General features: G+C 37.1%; 1 protein-coding gene across 1 annotated transcript in view; it reads right to left on the reverse strand.

Annotated features, from left to right (window-relative positions):
- The window catches only part of LOC130076210 (raftlin), a 92,810-nt gene that overhangs the window by 40,471 nt on the left and 32,841 nt on the right, over window positions 1-19,498 (reverse strand). Inside the window, exon 4 of the mRNA XM_056241205.1 lies at window positions 13,340-13,543. Within this exon, the coding sequence (XP_056097180.1) occupies window positions 13,340-13,543 (204 nt within the window). The remainder of the gene's footprint in view (window positions 1-13,339; window positions 13,544-19,498) is intronic.

Here is a 19,498-nt window from a genome sequence, read left to right on the forward strand (position 1 = left end):
TCTATCTATCTATCTATCTATCTATCTATCTATCTATCTATCTATCTACTATCTATCTATCTATCTATCTATCTATCTATCTATCTATCTATCTATCTATCTATCTATCTATCTATCTATCTATCTATCTATCTATCTATCTATCTATCGTTCTGTCCATCCATCCGTCCCAAAAAGCATTCTCAATTCCATTGTGAATGCCACTGGTGTTCAGGAAGAGATTGAGCTCTCAGAACAGGAGTGACATTCGTATTCAGCTGCAGTGTGAATGCGCCCTATACGACCAGGTATGCGTATTAAGCAAAGAAAAAGGATCAATTTTGATTTCACATTGACTTTAACAGTTAAAAAATGATGCTCTTCACTTTTGTGTGTCTGTCATTTTCTCTCACTCACAGACCTGTTCAAAATGGTAATGGTAGTCTCCGGTTCTTTTGTGCTTCAGGAAAATGACATTGGAGGTATCTCCAAAATCCCTTTCACAGCAAGATAATACCTTATTGGAAATTCATACGCTGAATATCTGTGCCTTCGTGGTATCTGAATATAGGCAGAACAGCATGAATAGTCAAGCGCATGAATGTGTCACAGCTGCGGGTGCATATTCTTTTCTGACGAGGGGGGAATTCGCCCCGGTGCAAAAAGTCAGACAAAAGAAACCTTTTAGTCAACATCGCTGGCGTCTATTCAGCGGGAGCTAAACCTGGAAGTGTGATGAGCCCGTGGCTCTCCTGTGGAGCGTATGAATCTTTAATTGCAACGGTTTGGTTGAGCTGAGAGCATTAAGATCTGCAAATTCAGCGCTGGTCTGATGGGTGCCACTCAACGCCACACCCATCGCATTAAAGGGATAGTTCACCCAAAAAATGAACATTTGCCTCAAGCCATCCTAGGTGTTTATATGACTAGCGCTGTCACTTTTATGAAAAAATCCTGTTTGATTTTTGAGACATTAGTGTTCATTGAATTGATTTTCCATGTCTAAAGACGTTTCCATTTTCAACACCAAATACAGGCAAATCCACGGACACCTAACACAGGCATTAGGACGAGCGTAAAGAGGGCGCTTGAGACGCACAAGTCAGCAATATTCCTGATGATTTATTGGCGTGAAGTTTCAGCACAATGACAAACAGGAGCGCAACATTCAGGGATTGAGATTAACTCCCTCGACCCGCCAGATGCGGATACAAATGAACTTTGGCGGGAAACGCTGTCGAATCACGAGCCAATCAGGCGTGTTTCTGTGTTTACTCACTTTGCTGGGAAGTTCGTGTAAGACAAATGTGCGCAAATACGCAACTCGTGATCCTCATGATATATTAAATACAGCGTATAGCAGAATCTGGGCATTTCTGGCTCACTTGAACACACACGTCACACACACACACACGTCACTACGCAACAAATAACGGCGCGCTTGTTCACTTGCACTGAAGTAATAGTGAATATTAAAAAGCATTTGGTGAACAGAAAAGACAGTGTTATTTTCCAGCATCCGACATGTTCTGTGTCCTGTATTGATCTGTCCACCTAACACACATTTTTGGTTAAGAAAGAAAAAAAAGGCCGTTAAAATCGATTCCCTATTTTCGTTTTCCAAACTTGTGTTGGTTGGTCCGATCGATTGTGCAATCGATTTTCGAACGTAAAGTGACAGCCCTAATTATACAATCAGAGTTATATTATAAAATGTCCTGGCTCTTCCAAGCTTTATAATGGCAGGGAATTGCCGTATGTCTTTGGAAGTCCATCAAAGCGCATCTATTCATGATTAAAGTGCTCGACACTTAAAGGTCTTCTGAAGTGAAGCGATGTTTAAAACTTTATCGACTAAAATAACTAGCTGGGCGTACACATTGATTTACGCCAAAAGAGAAACACTTGAACACACATCGCTTCACCTCAGAAGGCATTTATTACTGCCATTATAAAGCTTGGAAGAGCCAGGACATTTTATAATATAACTCCGATTGTATTCGTCTGAAAGAAGAATGTCATATACAGCTAGGATGGCTTGAGTGTGAGTACATTTTTGGGTGAACTCTCCCTTTAAGCCTGGACTCCTGCCTCCCACTTTTCCTCACCATGGAAACCCGTCTCTAAGGGCGGGAGAGGCTAAAGGAAAGCTTCTTTATAAAGGACATTCTCCTGGACAACTTCAATGTCACTGAAGCAAAGCTAGACGGGCGCACAAGTAAATCAGTGGAGCAGAACGCCACACCAACAGCATCGACAAAGAGCAGAATCCATCAGGAGACTTTAAGCCGCCACAAACCCCCATCCGGCCCTGGACCGGTGGATAAACTCATATCTAAACCACCTGGAGGACAGAAGATGAAGATGGAGGTCGAGGCCGTGCCACTGCTGATCTCTTAAGACTATCATTTTGATCTTCTATCAAATAGGAGGACTAATCTTACAAGCTCTGTCAAGAACATGTCCAGGTCATATTTCAACCCCAAAAACTAATAGAAAGAAATGTGAAATCTTTGACAACATGATCCTATTATCATCCAGCATTTAAACGTTCATGACAGTTAAACATTTCCCCCACAAAATCTCATTACCATAATGCAAAGAAATTAAATGCAAACTGTTTTTATTTATTTATTTATTTATTATTTACATACTATTATAATATTTATTGGTATTTTGAATTAGCTTTAAGTTTTATTAAATTTGTTTTGTGATTGCCTTTTTATTAGTTGTTTTTTTATTTAAATAATTCAATTTAGCTTTAATCTATCCAAAAATGCCTCTAAAATAATATACAAATATGAAATATATTAAAATGCAATGATGACACTATAATGTCAAAATTATAAAATAATTTTATAATATATTAAAATGTGTTATCCATTTATAGTTAAGTGTTAATTATTATAATAGTTAACTAATATGTATTAGTTAACATGAACTGACTATGATAAATATATTTTTTTACAGCATTTATTAACTTTTGTTAATAATAGTTAATAAAAATATTAATATTCATGTTAGTTCACAGTGCATTAACTCATCAGATAAAACTTTAGATTTTTAAAAAGGTATTAGTAAATTCTGAGATTGACATTAACTGAGATTAATAGAGAACTGTTCATTGTTAGTTCATGTTAACTAATGTATTAAACTAATGTTAACAAATTGTACAGTGTTATCCAAATAATCTTAATGGTCTTAAAATGAGCTTCATTATTTTTATGCAAAATATGAATAGTGCAAAAATGATGTGAAGGCAGGCATCATTATTACTCAAGCACTTTTTGTGGCAATTGATTTTGATTTTCATATAATGGACAAAATTATATAAAATGGACTTAAAACAGACCAAATATCAGATTTGCAAGCAGAAATTGTTCGTTTTTTTAATCATTATTTTGAGGTGAAACGTGACCTTGACATGTTTTCCCGAGATTCGCCCAGAGAGCCGGTGTCTCGGATTGGGTTGTGTTGTATGCGTGTGCATCTTCCTCTCATATTACGGACGTGTTGATGTTTACAGCGAGAAGAAGACACTGTGGGAGTGCATCACCATGGAGTTCTCATTATGTATTCACAGGCCAGACTCAAAGAGAAGCTAAATTTGGCGAGATCTGGCCCATGTGCTTCTCACAGGCCTGATAATGAATGCGTCTCCAGCCTTTCATGTAATCAGACACTTATGAACGGTCTACATGCTGGCGGTGCTTTGATATCACATTGTTCCCGGACTCCACAGGGCTCTGCCATCCTCCCGCTTTAGCACTGCATTCACTTACTGCTGTTTTCCTTCGCACGTGTCGTTGACATGAACACCATCATTTGTCTCGAGTCATGAAACATATTGTGATGTTCTTTACATTTTGATTTAGTGATGTTTAATAAGTCTAAAGTCTCACTTGTTCGCTTTTGCATTTTAAGTCACTCTTTTAAGTCACTCTTTTAATGGGTGTTGGACTTGCATTTTAAGTCACTGTTTAAGTCACTCTTTTAATGGATGTTGTACTTGCATTTTAAGTCACTATTTTAAGTCACTCTTTTAAGTCACACTTAATGGGTGTTGTACTTGCATTTTAAGTCACTCTTTTAATAGGTGTTGTACTTGCATTTTAAGTCACTCTTTTAATGGTTGTTGTTCTTGCATTTTAAGTCACTCTTTTAATGGGTGTTGTACTTGCATTTTAAGTCACTCTTTTAAGTCACTCTTTTAAGTCACACTTAATGGGTGTTGTACTTGCATTTTAAGTCACTCTTTTAATAGGTGTTGTACTTGCATTTTAAGTCACTCTTTTAATGGTTGTTGTTCTTGCATTTTAAGTCACTCTTTTAATGGGTGTTGTACTTGCATTTTAAGTCACTCTTTTAAGTCACTCTTTTAATGGGTGTTGTACTTGCATTTTAAGTCACTCTTTTAAGTCACTTTTTTTTTTTTTTTTTTTTTTTTTTTTTATTTACAGGGTCAATGCACATTAATAAACAAGTGTAAACGTGTCAGAATTAGCCCAAAAGGCTATTTTTCATCCGTAGACCCTTGACAGAATGTTAAATAGTCACCCTAAAAACAGAGACAGAGCATCACACATATACACATCATAAAAAATAAATAAATAAATAAAATAAACGTATATTATCTAAAACAAAGTAAACATGAGAGAAAGGAAAGAGAGAGAGAAAGATGGCAACACAAGAGAGCAACAAAGCCAAGAACAATTGGTAAAAATAGCCTAAGTCTATTGTCAATAATACAAAACTAATGTTGACAGTGCTGAATTGTCAGTAACCATTTTTTAAGATGAGACCGAAAAGAACCAAAAGCATGTAATCGTCTAATTGTTGATGGGACGGAGTTCCATTCCCTTGCAGCTTTGACCGAAAACACAGACTGGCTAAAGGTACTTCTTTTGAGAGGGATAATACAGTCCCCTCTTCCCCCACCCCTTGTAGATCGGTGAGCAGTTGTTCTAATGTTCACAAACTGTTTTAATGGTGAAGACAGGCTATGTATAGTCTTAAACAGCAAACAGATATGTACATATTTTATCAAGTTATCCCAGCTTAGTAAGTTGTATTTTTTTAATATTGAGCAGTGATGAAACCGAACTGATTTCTTATCGAGAGTTTTTAGTGATTGTTTATACAAAGACTCTAGTGGTTTCAGAGTTGTAATACTAGCTTGCGACCAAGTAGTTAAACAGTAGGTAATATGAGAAATAATCATGGAATGCATATACATCAAAGCGGCTTCAGACGACATATAATCTCGAATAAATCTAAAATTTGATAAACTAAATCTGACCCGGTTACAGACCTTTTTAACCTGCGCCTTAAATGAAAGTTTGGAATCAATCAGAATACCAAGGTACTTATATTCAGATACAACTTGTAATCTTTCCCCTGATACAAATACATCTGGCACTATACTTAAATTCTTAGTTTTGGTGATAAACATACACACTGTTTTAGAGATGTTTAACTGTAAGCAGCATTGTTCTAGCCACACCGAAAGATGAACCAGGGATTCTGTAAGTTCATTTGCAACTTGTGACGCACTACTTCCGTGTATATAAATAACAGTGTCATCTGCATACATTTGAATGTTAGCATTAGGACAGACAGATGGAAGATCATTGATGTACAACGTAAAAAGTAAAGGACCCAAAATAGATCCTTGTGGAACACCAGTGGATATACTTTGAGGAGCTGACTTATAATTTTGTATACTAACAAACTGTGTGCGACCTGACAAGTATGATTCGATCCATCTCAACGTATGTGGAGAGAAATTAAAACTTAATAATTTAGACAACAGAATTCTGTGGTTTACGGTGTCAAAGGCCTTTTTGAAATCAAGAAACACAGCCCCGACAACCCCTCCTTTATCTAATAGAGACTTAACTTTCTCAGTGAAATAGCAATTTGCCATCTCAGTTGAATAGTTTGCTCTGAAGCCAAATTGCATTGGATGTAAAACAAAAGAACTGTTATTCAAATAATTAGTGATTTGCGCAGCCATCAATTTCTCTGCAACCTTTGAGACTATAGGTAGAATACTAATAGGTCTGTAGTTACTAGCAGAGTGAGGAACACCGCTTTTGAATATAGGCACAATAACAGATGACTTCCAAGCACAAGGGAACATCCCCTGAGAAATGGAAAGATTGATAATTTTAGTGATAGGATTAACTAACGACTCTCTAAGCTCTTTAAGCATTACCACGTCCATACCAAATATATCCTTTGCTCTAGATGGTTTAAGAAATGTAATTGTTCTTATGACGTCTAATTCAGAGACTGCCCTTAGAGTAAGGGCTTGTTCACCTGTATTAACTGTATGAGTTTCAGTATACTTAGGGGAAAAACATTGAGTAATTGTGACTACCGAGTCAACAAAATAATAATTTAGTGCTTCGGCTACATCAGCTGGATTGTTAGTCAGCTTCCCATTAACCACTCTTTTAATGGGTGGTGTACTTGCATTTTAAGTCACTCTTTTAATGAGTGTTGTTCTTGCATTTTAAGTCACTCTTTTAATGGGTGTTGTACTTGCATTTTAAGTCACTCTTTTAAGTCACTTTTTTAATGGGTGGTGTACTTGCATTTTAAGTCACTCTTTTAATGAGTGTTGTTCTTGCATTTTAAGTCACTCTTTTAAGTCACTTTTTTAATGGGTGGTGTTCTTGCATTTTAAGTCACTCTTTTAATGAGTGTTGTTCTTGCATTTTAAGTCACTCTTTTAATGGGTGTTGTACTTGCATTTTAAGTCACTCTTTTAATGAGTGTTGTTCTTGCATTTTAAGTCACTCTTTTAATGGGTGTTGTTCTTGCATTTTAAGTCACTCTTTTAATGGGTGTTGTACTTGCATTTTAAGTCACTCTTTTAAGTCACTTTTTTAATGGGTGGTGTACTTGCATTTTAAGTCACTCTTTTAATGGGTGTTGTTCTTGCATTTTAAGTCACTCTTTTAAGTCACACTTTTAATGGGTGTTATACTTGCATTTTAAGACACTCTTTTAAGTCACTCTTTTAATAGGTGTTATACTTGCATTTTAAGACACTCTTTTAAGTCACTCTTTTAATGGGTGTTGTACTCAGTGGCGCCTCCAGAAATTTTTCATAGGGGTGGCCAGATTGGGCCACTTAAAATCTTGGGCTGGCACACCAAAACTATAAACCATAATTTCAGAATTTTATTCTACTATTGTAGTAAACCGACCTGTAGAAAACTATCAGAAAGACTTAAGGAAACTCCTACTGATATACTTTGGTTTATTGTGTTATATTTAATGTTAGCTTACTAATGATATTAGTAGGGCCCTACTAATATATATTATATATAATGATATATATATATATATACACTCACCGGCCACTTTATTAGGTACCCCATGCTAGTAACGGGTTGGACCCCCTTTTGCCTTCAGAACTGCCTCAATTCTTCGTGGCATAGATTCAACAAGGTGCTGGAAGCATTCCTCAGGGAGTTTGGTCCATATTGACATGATGGCATCACACAGTTGCCGCAGATTTGTCGGCTGCACATCCATGATGCGAATCTCCCGTTCCACCACATCCCAAAGATGCTCTATTGGGTTGAGATCTGGTGACTGTGGAGGCCATTTTAGTACAGTGAACTCATTGTCATGTTCAAGAAACCAATTTGAAATGATTAGAGCTTTGTGACATGGTGGAAGTAGCCATCAGAGGATGGGTACATGGTGGCCATAAAGGGATGGACATGGTCAGAAACAATGCTCAGGTAGGCCGTGGCATTTAAACGATGCCCAATTGGCACTAAGGGGCCTAAAGTGTGCCAGGAAAACATCCCCCACACCATTACACCACCACCACCAGCCTGCACAGTGGTAACAAGGCATGATGGTTCCATGTTCTCATTCTGTTTACGCCAAATTCTGACTCTAACATCTGAATGTCTCAACAGAAATCGAGACTCATCAGACCAGGCAACATTTTTCCAGTCTTCAACTGTTCAATTTTGGTGAGCTCTTGCAAATTGTAGCCTCTTTTTCCTATTTGTAGTGGAGATGAGTGGTACCCGGTGGAGTCTTCTGCTGTTGTAGCCCATCCGCCTCAAGGTTGTGCGTGTTGTGGCTTCACAAATGCTTTGCTGCATACCTCGGTTGTAACGAGTGGTTATTCAGTCACTGTTGCCCAGAGGTGGGAGTAAGTCACACATGTGCAAGTCACAAGCAAGTCTCAAGTCTTAACCTTCGAGTCTCAAGCAAGTCCAAGTCAATTTTTTATAAAAGCAAGCAAGTCAAGTCAAGTCACTGCCTTATGTCAAGCAAGTCAAGTCAAGTCGTAGCTTGGGTCACAAGTCACTGGCAAGTCATACAAACGTTTGATGATTTCACTGAATTTATATATTAAAATAAGTTAAAACTACATAAGTTGTGGACTATGGTTTTATTTGCAACATATTTTTTTCAAATAGGCATTTCCAGATACAGCTGAGTGGTTACTACAATAAAAATCTAAAAAATAAATACAATTTCAAACTACATAGCCTAAAATGTAAATGTAACTGAAATTAGGCCAACATTAAAGCATGACAAAATAAATATGCCTCAAACATTGCAGAAGACCATTAAAAGGTATTAAATTCACAATACAAGTATAATGGTTCCTATGCCACCAAATGGCATTCTTCAAACTGGCATCCCCTTTATATAAGTTATATAACAGCCGTTGGCATTTAGCCTATTATGAAGTTAAAATTGCCAATAGGTGGCGCCAAATCACCGTCTTAATGTACGAGTCATAGAAGCAGTCAACTGATTTGTTCAAAATGGCAGATTCGTTCTGGAACTAAGCAACTAGGTCACTGAATCACAAATACGCATAACTCTTTCTGTGGCTTGTTTGGAACTATTGTCATTGGAGAAATCGAGCAAAACCAGAAAATATTTGGAATATTATGTCTAAAATGTCACATCACAATATTCACTCTTTGTTTACTGAACTGTTTTATAAAATCATCACATTTGCAATCGCGCCAATAATCTGGAAATATTTTTTTATATATGTTATAATTATGAAAATAACTCATACTAGGGCCATTTTTCCACCACATTTTGAATTTTGGGTGCATATTAATTCTGCTGGCATTTTTTGCCACCAACCCTCTGATAACATTAAGAGAAACATAAACGACAAAACTAACAGTTTTCTATATTGTTTTTCGTCATTGGAAAGAACAACATTTTTGGCTCTAAAGCATGATTTAAAAAGAAATGTGGCAAATGTTATACAAAACATACCATCATTAATTATCATTTGAATATTGACAACATTAAGCTACATTTGAAAACATAATTGTGTATAAAGAGGCATGCTGTTTTGACCAATATTATTCTCTCTAGATTTAAAGATAGTCAAATTAACTATAACAAACAGGTTAAACAAGCCATAGCTTACTTTTAGACGTGGTGAATGAAGTTCGACTGTTCGAGGTTGTGATGCTCGTCCGATATCCCTTGCCAGTTATTATGCGTACAACAAATCTTCTTGCATGAATATGGTCATTTTCTTGTGTTTATATCCAAAATGATACGATGTTGGGAGATGTTTTTGTATTTAGCGTGCTCACCGCGATGTAGGCTATTTCTGGGCTTGTGCAGCGTCACGCAATCGCGCAGAATCTGATGACTGACGTCAATGGTTCCGTTGCTTTCATTTTGTTTATCAATGAATGTTGCGATGATTTATATAAAAATGTATATCAAGTCATTCTCGAGTCATACAGTTCAAGTCAAGTCAAGTCTCAAGTCATTGGATCTCAAGTCAAAGTCAAGTCGAGTCATTTTCTTAATTTAGTCAAGCAAGTCTCAAGTCCTTAAATTTGCGACTCGAGTCTGACTCGAGTCAAGTCATGTGACTCGAGTCCCCCATCTCTGCTGTTGCCCTTCTATCAGCTCGAACCAGTCTGGCCATTCTCCTCTGACCTCTGGCATCAACAAGGCATTTCCGCCCACAGAACTGCCGCTCACTGGATGTTTTTTCTTTTTCGGACCATTCTCTGTAAACCCTAGAGATGGTTGTGCGTGAAAATCCCAGTAGATTAGCAGTTTCTGAAATACTCAGACCAGCCCTTCTGGCACCAACAATCATGCCACGTTCAAAGTCACTCAAATCAACTTTCTTCCCCATACTGATGCTCGGTTTGAACTGCAGGAGATTGTCTTGACCATGTCTACATGCCTAAATGCACTGAGTTGCCGCCATGTGATTGGCTGCTTAGAAATTAAGTGTTAACGAGCAGTTGGACAGGTGTACCTAATAAAGTGGCCAGTGAGTGTAGTCCTCAGATGCATGTCTGTAATTTATAGCAAACCATCTAGCATTAATTAGATCTCAAACTGATTCATTAACAGTAGTTATTACTCCATAACCTGCGTGACATTAACATGTGGTTGAACGACCAATTTGCGACAACATGGTTTCGGGAAACAGTCGTGACTATAGTTGATTTCTCCAGCTACTCATCGCACTATAGTAGTGAAGCAGCGAGTTACAGCGTTATACGGGAAACACACTCCAGATGAAGATATTTTAGCGGTCAGCAACTTTCCTATAATTATTGGCATGTCTCGCTCCGAGCCTGAATGGTTTCGTAGACTCGTGCCTATGCGTTCCCCATAATCGCCATGATAGCCTGTTTTTCGTTCATCACGAATATTAGGCCGTTTATGTTCTGATTTCCTTTATGTTTAGTCTTTTCCCTCCAAAATGCAAGAAAACGGATTGCAACTAGCGCTGTCACTTTTGTGAAAAAATCCTGTTCGATTTGAGACATTAGTGTTCATTGAATCGATAGTAAAATTGATTTTCCATGTCTAAAGACGTTTCCATTTTCAACACCAAATACAGGCAAATCCACGGACACCTAACAGGCGTTAGGAGGAGCGTAAAGAGGCACTTGAGACGCACAAGTCAGCAATATTCCTGATGATTTATTGGCGTGAAGTTTCAGCACAATGACAAACAGGAGCGCAACATTCAGGGATTGAGATTAACTCCCTCGACTCGCCAGATGCGCGTACAAATGAACTTTGGCGGGAAACGCTGTCGAATCACGAGCCAATCAGGCGTGTTTCTGTGTTTACTCACTTTGCTGGGGAAGTTCGTGTAAGGCAAATGTGCGCAAATACGCAACTCGTGATCCTCATGATATATTAAATACAGCGTATAGCAGAATCTGCTCATTTCTGGCTCACTTGAACACACACACACACACACACGTCACTACGCACCAAATAACGGCGCGCTTGTTCACTTGCATTGAAGTAATAGCGAATATTAAAAAGGTTAACAGAAAAGACAGTGTTATTTTCCAGCATTCTGTGTCCTGTATTGATCTGTTCACCTAAAACACATTTTTGCTAAAAAAAAAAGGCTGTTAAAATCGATTCCCTATTTTCGTTTTCGAAACTTGTGTTGGTTGGTCCGATCGATTGTGCAATCGATTTTCGAATGTAAAGTGACAGTCCTAAGTGTAACATGGAGCAAAGTTGCTGGCAGTGTGAACGCAGAGCTTTCTGAGGAACACTACGTTTATTTTCCTCAGCAAGTATAAAAATCGAATTAATTCCTGTCTTTGCTTAGTGATTACTTCAGGATTTCCCTCGGTGGATTTGCACTTGGCAGGGGTTTTCTGAGTGAACAGGGGAGTCATTAAAATAAGTTAATTAACTAATAAGAGGCTTGGGTTTTGCGTCATTGCTACCGCTGCACACGTTCTCTTGCCACATCATTACCACTTCAAGATCCAGAAAGCCCTAAACGATGACAAACACCCTCCTTTCCCTGTGTCCCCGATGTTATAACCCAGCCACAAAACGGCTTATACTCGGCCAGCCATCAAAGAAGCGAACAAACCACCAGTGCATTTCCCACAGTGCAATAAGATCCACACTAAAGATCTCATGTTGAATTGCTTTCTGAAAAGGCTTTCAGTGCTCAAACCCCACAAGGTATTTTAATAATAGGATGATTAATTGATGAGTCAGAATAGAATAAGGAACAATATCAAACTAATCACTTTTCTTTTTTTTAGAATCACTGATCCATTTATTAGAAGATACTTTTAATAAATGTATTAGGTTTTAACCTCCTGTGGTGAAAAATCAAGCTTTTAATGTTGTTTATATGCCTATGTGGCGTTTAAGATGTGTAAATTCATGCTGAGTATTTTCTGCTTAAAACTGCAGTGAACCAAAGACAGTCTCAAAAACACGGTTTGAAATCGCTGGTGTTTCTGACGTCACAAACGACCTTGTAACCAATCAGATCAACATGTGATCGTCAACCAGGGGATCTCTGAGCTGAGCGAGTGAGTGGAGGCGGGGCTCATTTGCATATTCATAGAACCGCGTATACTAAATGAGGCAAGGGTGTCGAGTTACATTCAAGATATTTTAAGGCATGAAGAAATTTTTTTTCAAGGAAAAAACGTTTTAAATATGTCATTGTGGTGATCAAAGATGAGTTTTAAGGGATACAATAATTGACTACAGGGGGGTTTTAAAAATCGCCATAATATCATAGAAATACATAATGGGAAAAATAGTAATACAATGTTTGTTTTTCTTTTTTTTCTTTTTAAAATGTATATTTAGTTATTTTTTTATTGTTGTGTTTCCCATTTTGGAATTAATGTATTAATTCAGTTTAGTGTTTTTACAAATGAATTACATTTAACAAGAAATCTAATATTCAGAATTTTATTTTATACATTTCATTATTATTTTTGTTCTTATGTATTTAGTGATATATTTAATTTAGAAAATGTTTTAAGTCAATTTAGCATTTTATGCATATAATTTATTCCACTTTTTAATGACATTTTACAAAACATGGTAATACAATGTTGTATTTTGCAATATGATATTAAAAACTGGGTATGTATGTAACATTATATGTCATACATATAAAATGGGAAACACAACAATAAAAAAAAACCTAAAAATACATTTTAAAAATTAAATAACTAAATAAAAAAAATCTGTTAAAAAAAGAAAAACAAACATTGTATTACTATTTTTCCCATTATGTATTTCTATGGTATTATGGTGATTTTTATAGTCCCCCTGTAGTCAATAATTTCATCCCTTAAAACTCATCTTTGATCACCAAAATTACATATTTAAAAACAAAAACACACAGAAAAAATAAATAAAAAATTCTTCATGCTTTAAAATAGCTTGAATGTAACTCGACACCCTTGCCTCATTTAGTCTTATCTTCAGAACCATGGCGTATATCAAAGTCTCATGGTTTACTGATGGCATCTAGTAAATGTCCTATTCTTTGAATTTCAGTAGCATCACAGTAACTCACCGTTGTCTCTGGCCAGCTGAAAGTATCCGTCCACTAGTGAAGCTCCGTTGTTGAAGTGTTGGGTCATGTGATCGAGCCAGTTCGCCTCCAGCGTGCAGATGCCCTCGCCCTGCGGTTGCACTCGTAGAGGCACTTTAACCGTGTAGTACTTAAACTGACCCTCACGGCGGCCCGGGTAGTTAAACAACCCGAACAGCTCTGCACCTGTGGACATGTGAAACATTGATTTCGTTTAATGGCAGAGAAAAGTGGTAATGGCCATTTAGTCTAACTGTACGTACACACCGCCGCCGACTTGAGCTTCCAAAGCGGCCGGAAGTCATTCATTTTCAATGGAAGCTGGCTTCTCTCCGCTGCAAGGAGCGGCAAATCCATCGGCGTCGCGTTTTGAGCGTCAATCAGAAAGTTGAAAGTAACTCAACTTTATGGTAATGAGCTATGACGCGGTTCAGCGGCAAAACGCCAGCAACCAATCGGATTATAGACGTCCTTCGCGTCGGCTGATTCCGGAGAAACATACGATGTAAACTTTCGTTCCTACCAAAACATTAGGAGAGAAGCTAATCATCGCCGTTGCTGGGTTTCCTATCATTTATGCTATGACGTTGTTTGCATATTGATAACGGTCCGGGAGGGTGTCATGAACCCAAAATCTCCGAGTCCGACGTATTCTCCGCAAATACAATACAGCAGCACCAAACACAACAACTTCGCGATGATCCATAACGATCCAGTGATACACATTTGAGGATGAGCGCAACTTTTATTGGAAATATTTACGAACGCTCGTTTTAAGCGGGAACGCAATTCATTTGCTCACGGTAACACCGATTTGACCAACTGCAATAGATGCAAATAAAAATAATAACTAATTTTTTTTTTTTACCAAATGTGACCAAAACGGTTATAAAAAGGCTGTCATTATAAAAGGTTTCTAGTGTCAATGTATTGCTTGTTTGTCATGTTGTGACACTTCTCTTCTTCCTGCTACGTCAGAGCGGCCAAAGCGTCAACAAGCTTCCCCGTACTTTTTGGCCAGAGCTTCTTTGCCGCTCAAGTCGGTGGGGGTGTGTAGCACAGTAAAGTAAATTTCTCGTCTGAAATTTTCGCACGTTAAAAAATAAATACGACCTCACGTTGTGTCAATCATGAAAACGATTCGGATCAGGTTTAATTTTCTGCGTTTTTCGCATCCGTAGCAAGCACTTTGAGAGGTGTTTTGACAATTCAGAGCCACCGTACAAGTGAACGCCAAAATCCAAAACTGTTCAGGATCAATTGCTTCATGGAAATTGGTGGTCTTCTTATCTCGCTCTGGCGGGACAATTGAAACAAAGCACAACTACCGTTCAAAGTCAATTTTTACTTAAATCATTCTAAATTTCAACCGAATAACACATGATACTATGAGAACACAATGTGAGTTGTTGATCACAAAAAAAAAAAAAAAAAAATCTATCTGTAACCTTATCTTAGAAACCGACGTTTATCTGAAAAGTGTTTCAACTGTCCCAGCTCTCCCGTATCTATGGAAGCTTGTTTCCGCCACAGAATGAAAAATAAAAAGGTAATTGCGACTTTTTCTCTCACAATTCTGACTTTTTTTCTCACAATTGCGAGTTTACATCTCGCAATTCTGACTTTATTTCTCAGAATTGCGAGATATAAAGTTAGAATTGCGTGATATAAGATCGCAATTGCGTGTTATAAAGTCAGAATTGCGAAATATAAAGTCAGAATTTATTGATATAAAGTCGAAATTGCAGGTTATAAAGTCAGAATTGCGAGATATAAAGTCGCAGTCAGAATTGCGTGAAATAAAATCGCAATTGCTTGTTATAAAGTCAGAATTGCGAGATATAAAGTCAGAATTGATTGATATAAAGTCGCAATTGCGTGTTATAAAGTCAGAATTGCGTGATATAAAGTCGAAATTGCGTGTTTTAAAGTCAGAATTGTGAGACATAAACTATTCTGAGGGGAAAAAAGTTAGTCTTTTTTCCCCTTAGAATTGGCCTGATAACTCGCAATTGCGATAAATCGCAATTCTGTCTTTTTTTCGCGCAATTGCGACTTTATTTCTCATAACTGCGACTTTATATCTCGCAATTGCGACTTTATTTCTCATAACTGCGACTTTATATCTCGCAATTGCGACTTTATTTCTCAGAATTGCGACTTTATATCTCGCAATTGCGACTTTATTTCTCATAATTGCGACTTTATATCTCGCAATTGCGACTTTATTTCTCAGAATTGCGACTTTATATCTCGCAATTGCGACTTTATTTCTCATAATTGCGACTTTATATCTCGCAATTGCGACTTTATTTCTCAGAATTGCGACTTTATATCTCGCAATTGCGACTTTATTTCTCAGAATTGCGACTTTATATCTCGCGATTGCGACTTTATTTCTCACTTCATATCTCGCAATTGTGAGATAAAAGTCGCAATTATTATAATTTTTTTTTTTTTATTCAGTGGCGGAAACAAGCTTCCATACGTATCTGAAGATCAAATCGGATCCGATATTTCCGCATCCGTATATGATCGTAACTCCCATACTATTCTCCATTGGAAATGAATGACTTCCGGTCCGACGGCTGTCGTTTGTCGTATGCAGTGGAAAGGCGGCTTTACTCCTAAATGAATTGAGTTTAATGGCAGAGAAGAGTAGTAATGGCCATTCGGTCTAAGCCAGTATAACCATCATAACCCAGACTCGAGCTGGTCTTGTCAGAAGGGTTATGAGATCCGTTGCTTTGTGAAGTGCGGGTTTCTTCACTGTTGCCCTTCACATGCACTTAATTAATTAGCTTGTAGATGGGCTAATTAGCTGATGTCCTGGTCTAGCGGAGGTGAGTAATTAGGGAAATTAGCTGATGTAGTGGCAATCTCGAACGAGTATTTAGGACCGCCGTTTCTCACTAGACCAGAATTGACCATCCGTTCTTCTCAATGAGATTACATTTGGCTGGAAAACAAAACGCTGTTTACCCTGTGCCTCAAAGAGAACGAGAGTGGACCTAATGGATCACGATAGTCCAAGATGAATTTGTTTGTGTGCTTGGCTTACCTCCTAAAACCTCCCTATTTTCAGAACTAATGGGAAATTGACCAAAAAGATAAATATGGATGCACTTTTGTTCTGGCAGCGATCATTTAGATTGCCTCTGACTGCATTGAGTCATTAGCCTCATCTGACGGGACCAAGAGAAGCGGATGAGAGAGAGAACGATCTGAATGGCTTTCTGAGCACTTAAAGCACAAATCCCAGCAAGGATTAATCATTATTTGTTGTTTTACTTCAGCTCGGGTACAGCAGGTTCCTCAGTTAGTCTTCCTGTAAACTCAATTCCTGTAATGTCCACAGTACATGCGCATCGCTTTATTACACACTGATTTTTAGTTTATTTTCGCCTTTTTATAGATAAGGAGGGCTGCAAAAAAAAAGGTCAAATTATAATTTAAACGTAGAGCCATTTAGATTTTTTTTATTGTTATCAAATTATAATTTAAACGAAGAGCCATTAAGATTTTTTTTTGTATTGTTATTTTCATGACAGTTGTTTACCTTTCCCTCTAATTTTTTTTATTACTTTTATATTAGTTATATTTATATTTTATTATATAAATACACATATTATAATTACATATTTAAAATGTAAAGTAATTATACACTACTATTCGTAGGGGTTGGTTTTGAAAGAGTTTCTTCTGCTCACCAAAGCTGCACTTATTTGATAAAAAATACATTAAAAATTGTGAAATATTATTACAATTTAAAATAGCTGTTTTCTATGTGAATATACAGTAAAGTGTAATTTATTCCTGTGATCAAAGCTGAATTTCAGCATCATTACTCCAGTCTTCAGTGTCACATGATCCTTCAGAAATCACTCTAATATGATGATTTGATGCTCAAGAACATTTATTATTATATCATAAATTTGGATTAAAGCGTCTGCTAAATGAATAAATGTAAATATCAATGTTAAAAACAGTTGAGCTGCTTATTTTTATGGATTCTCTGATGAATAGAAAGTTCAAAAGAACAGCATTTATTTAAAACAAATATTTTGTTGTCACTTTTGATCAATTTAATGCATCCTTGCAAAAAAAACACACAAAAAAAAACGTACTGGTCCCAAACGTATGAACACTAGTTTAAATCATTGTTATACTGACCTTAATGTATGGTTATTAATGAATTATTATTATTTATTTACTTAAATCATTGCAGTATGCTTTGGTTAAACATTCAGGGTTTAGTATTTTCACAGTATTTTTACAGTTAAAAAGTTGCAAAAAACTTTGTTCTTGTCCAGTGGTTCAATGGTGACAGTGTATATGTTTTAATTAAATATTTAATGCTCTTCACACATGAAAGCCAGTGTCTCTGTGACATCGGCTAACTTCCAGATGGGCTTGGTAAAGCGTTGGATGTTCAGTGCAGAAACAAGCACACAAACGACCCCTTCAAGCTCTATATGATCCCTCTTAACCCTTTCGACAAGGTCAAACTCGCTGGATATCTGCGGTTAGCACTGCCAAGGAACGTGACATGCCATCAAGCGCTTGCCTAATCCGCACTTGAATTGCATCATATCAACACCCAAACACATCCCCAAAAAGTCCTGACCTCCGTCTACAGAGGAGCTGATAACTATGGAAATATTCGGATGTGGATTGCATCCCATCGGCTGATTGTGAAGGTCCCGGATATAAATAGATGTTTTTGAACTCGAGAAACTTTGGCTTGTCGGATTTTTGCATTTGCACTGAATTCCCTTATGAATCGTGTGTTAAAACAATGCATTTGACAGTTTTAACAATCATCACTGTTCATTTTTAGTTAAATTCCTCTAAAATATGTCAGTTGTACCTGTTCTGTGCCCTTTTTTTGGTTAACTACCCAACTTCACTTTATGCCTACCATTTTACTGCAATGCATTGTTTTATTTCAAATCTTTAACTTTCTTCTACTGTTAAAAAATATGATGCAAAACCAGAAATTCCCTTGGAAACCCCAAAAAAACTCATTCTTTTCCATAGTTTTAGGGCTACAACCTGAACATTAAAATAGTTACATAATCTTAATGGTCTTACTTTCAGTTTCTTATTTCTTATATTTTTTATTTTGTTTTAAAATGCATCAATGCAGAATATTGCCCTTTTAATTTTCAACTTAGTTAGGGATGCACAAATATAAAAAATGTGCCGATACAGATAACCGATAATTCTTTACATTTGAAAGCCGATAACCGATATTTTGCCCGATAAATCTAAATCCAAATTTTTATAATTTTTGAGAGCATGATTATCAAAAACACAAGTCTCACCATTAAAAGCCATGTCGCAAGCACACAATTATATTGATGTTCTCATTATAATTTTGTGTAGCCGATATGCACTTTACTGCATTTTCCTTTTCTGAAGTGAATCCAATCATATTTCAAGCCATTCAAAACCATAATTGTGTCTCAGATGAAGGAAATAATCCATTATTTATCGGCTTTAATATATCAGCCAAGTTTTCTTATCAGGCCAATAATGATAACATTAAAAACAAACATATATGGGCCGATACCGATATGGTGGCCTGGCCATCATCCCTTATTTTAGATGTAAAGCACTTTGAATCACTGCTGTGCATGAAACACAATAACCGTGCTTTTCTTTGTGAACGCAGGTTTCACTCGATGGCTTTCCAGCTTCACTGCGGGACGAAAAACCCTTCCTTTGACAAACCTCCGAGCATTTCCCACTGCTGACCAGCGCCATTATGCTTTATATATGATCTCCAGGAGCATTAGAGGCATTTGAGCGGGGAATGACTATATTTATCAGCAGCGGCGATAAGTCATAAAGACAGCGCTGTGCCAAACGACTCCTGGCATCTGTCATTTTGTGCCTGAATGAGAAAAATTGGTGTAGCGTGAGTCCATATGATCATTCCACATGCAGAGACTCGGGCACAGGACTCCCAGCATGCATCATTCACATGCTACGGTGAACTCTGTGCACAATGCCACAATTTTGCAAGAAACGCCTCCCTTGCTAATGTTGAGAATGAGGTTTGCCATCTGGTTACTAGAGGAAAAAAGAAGGGTGAACAAAGCCTAATCTAGCACCCGCTGTGTGGGTTTTTGTAAA

Source organism: Rhinichthys klamathensis, unplaced genomic scaffold, assembly GCF_029890125.1.
Source record: "Rhinichthys klamathensis goyatoka isolate OS25496 unplaced genomic scaffold, OSU_Roscu_1.1 h1tg000634l_1, whole genome shotgun sequence".
NCBI classification, from domain to species: Eukaryota; Metazoa; Chordata; class Actinopteri; order Cypriniformes; family Leuciscidae; genus Rhinichthys; species Rhinichthys klamathensis.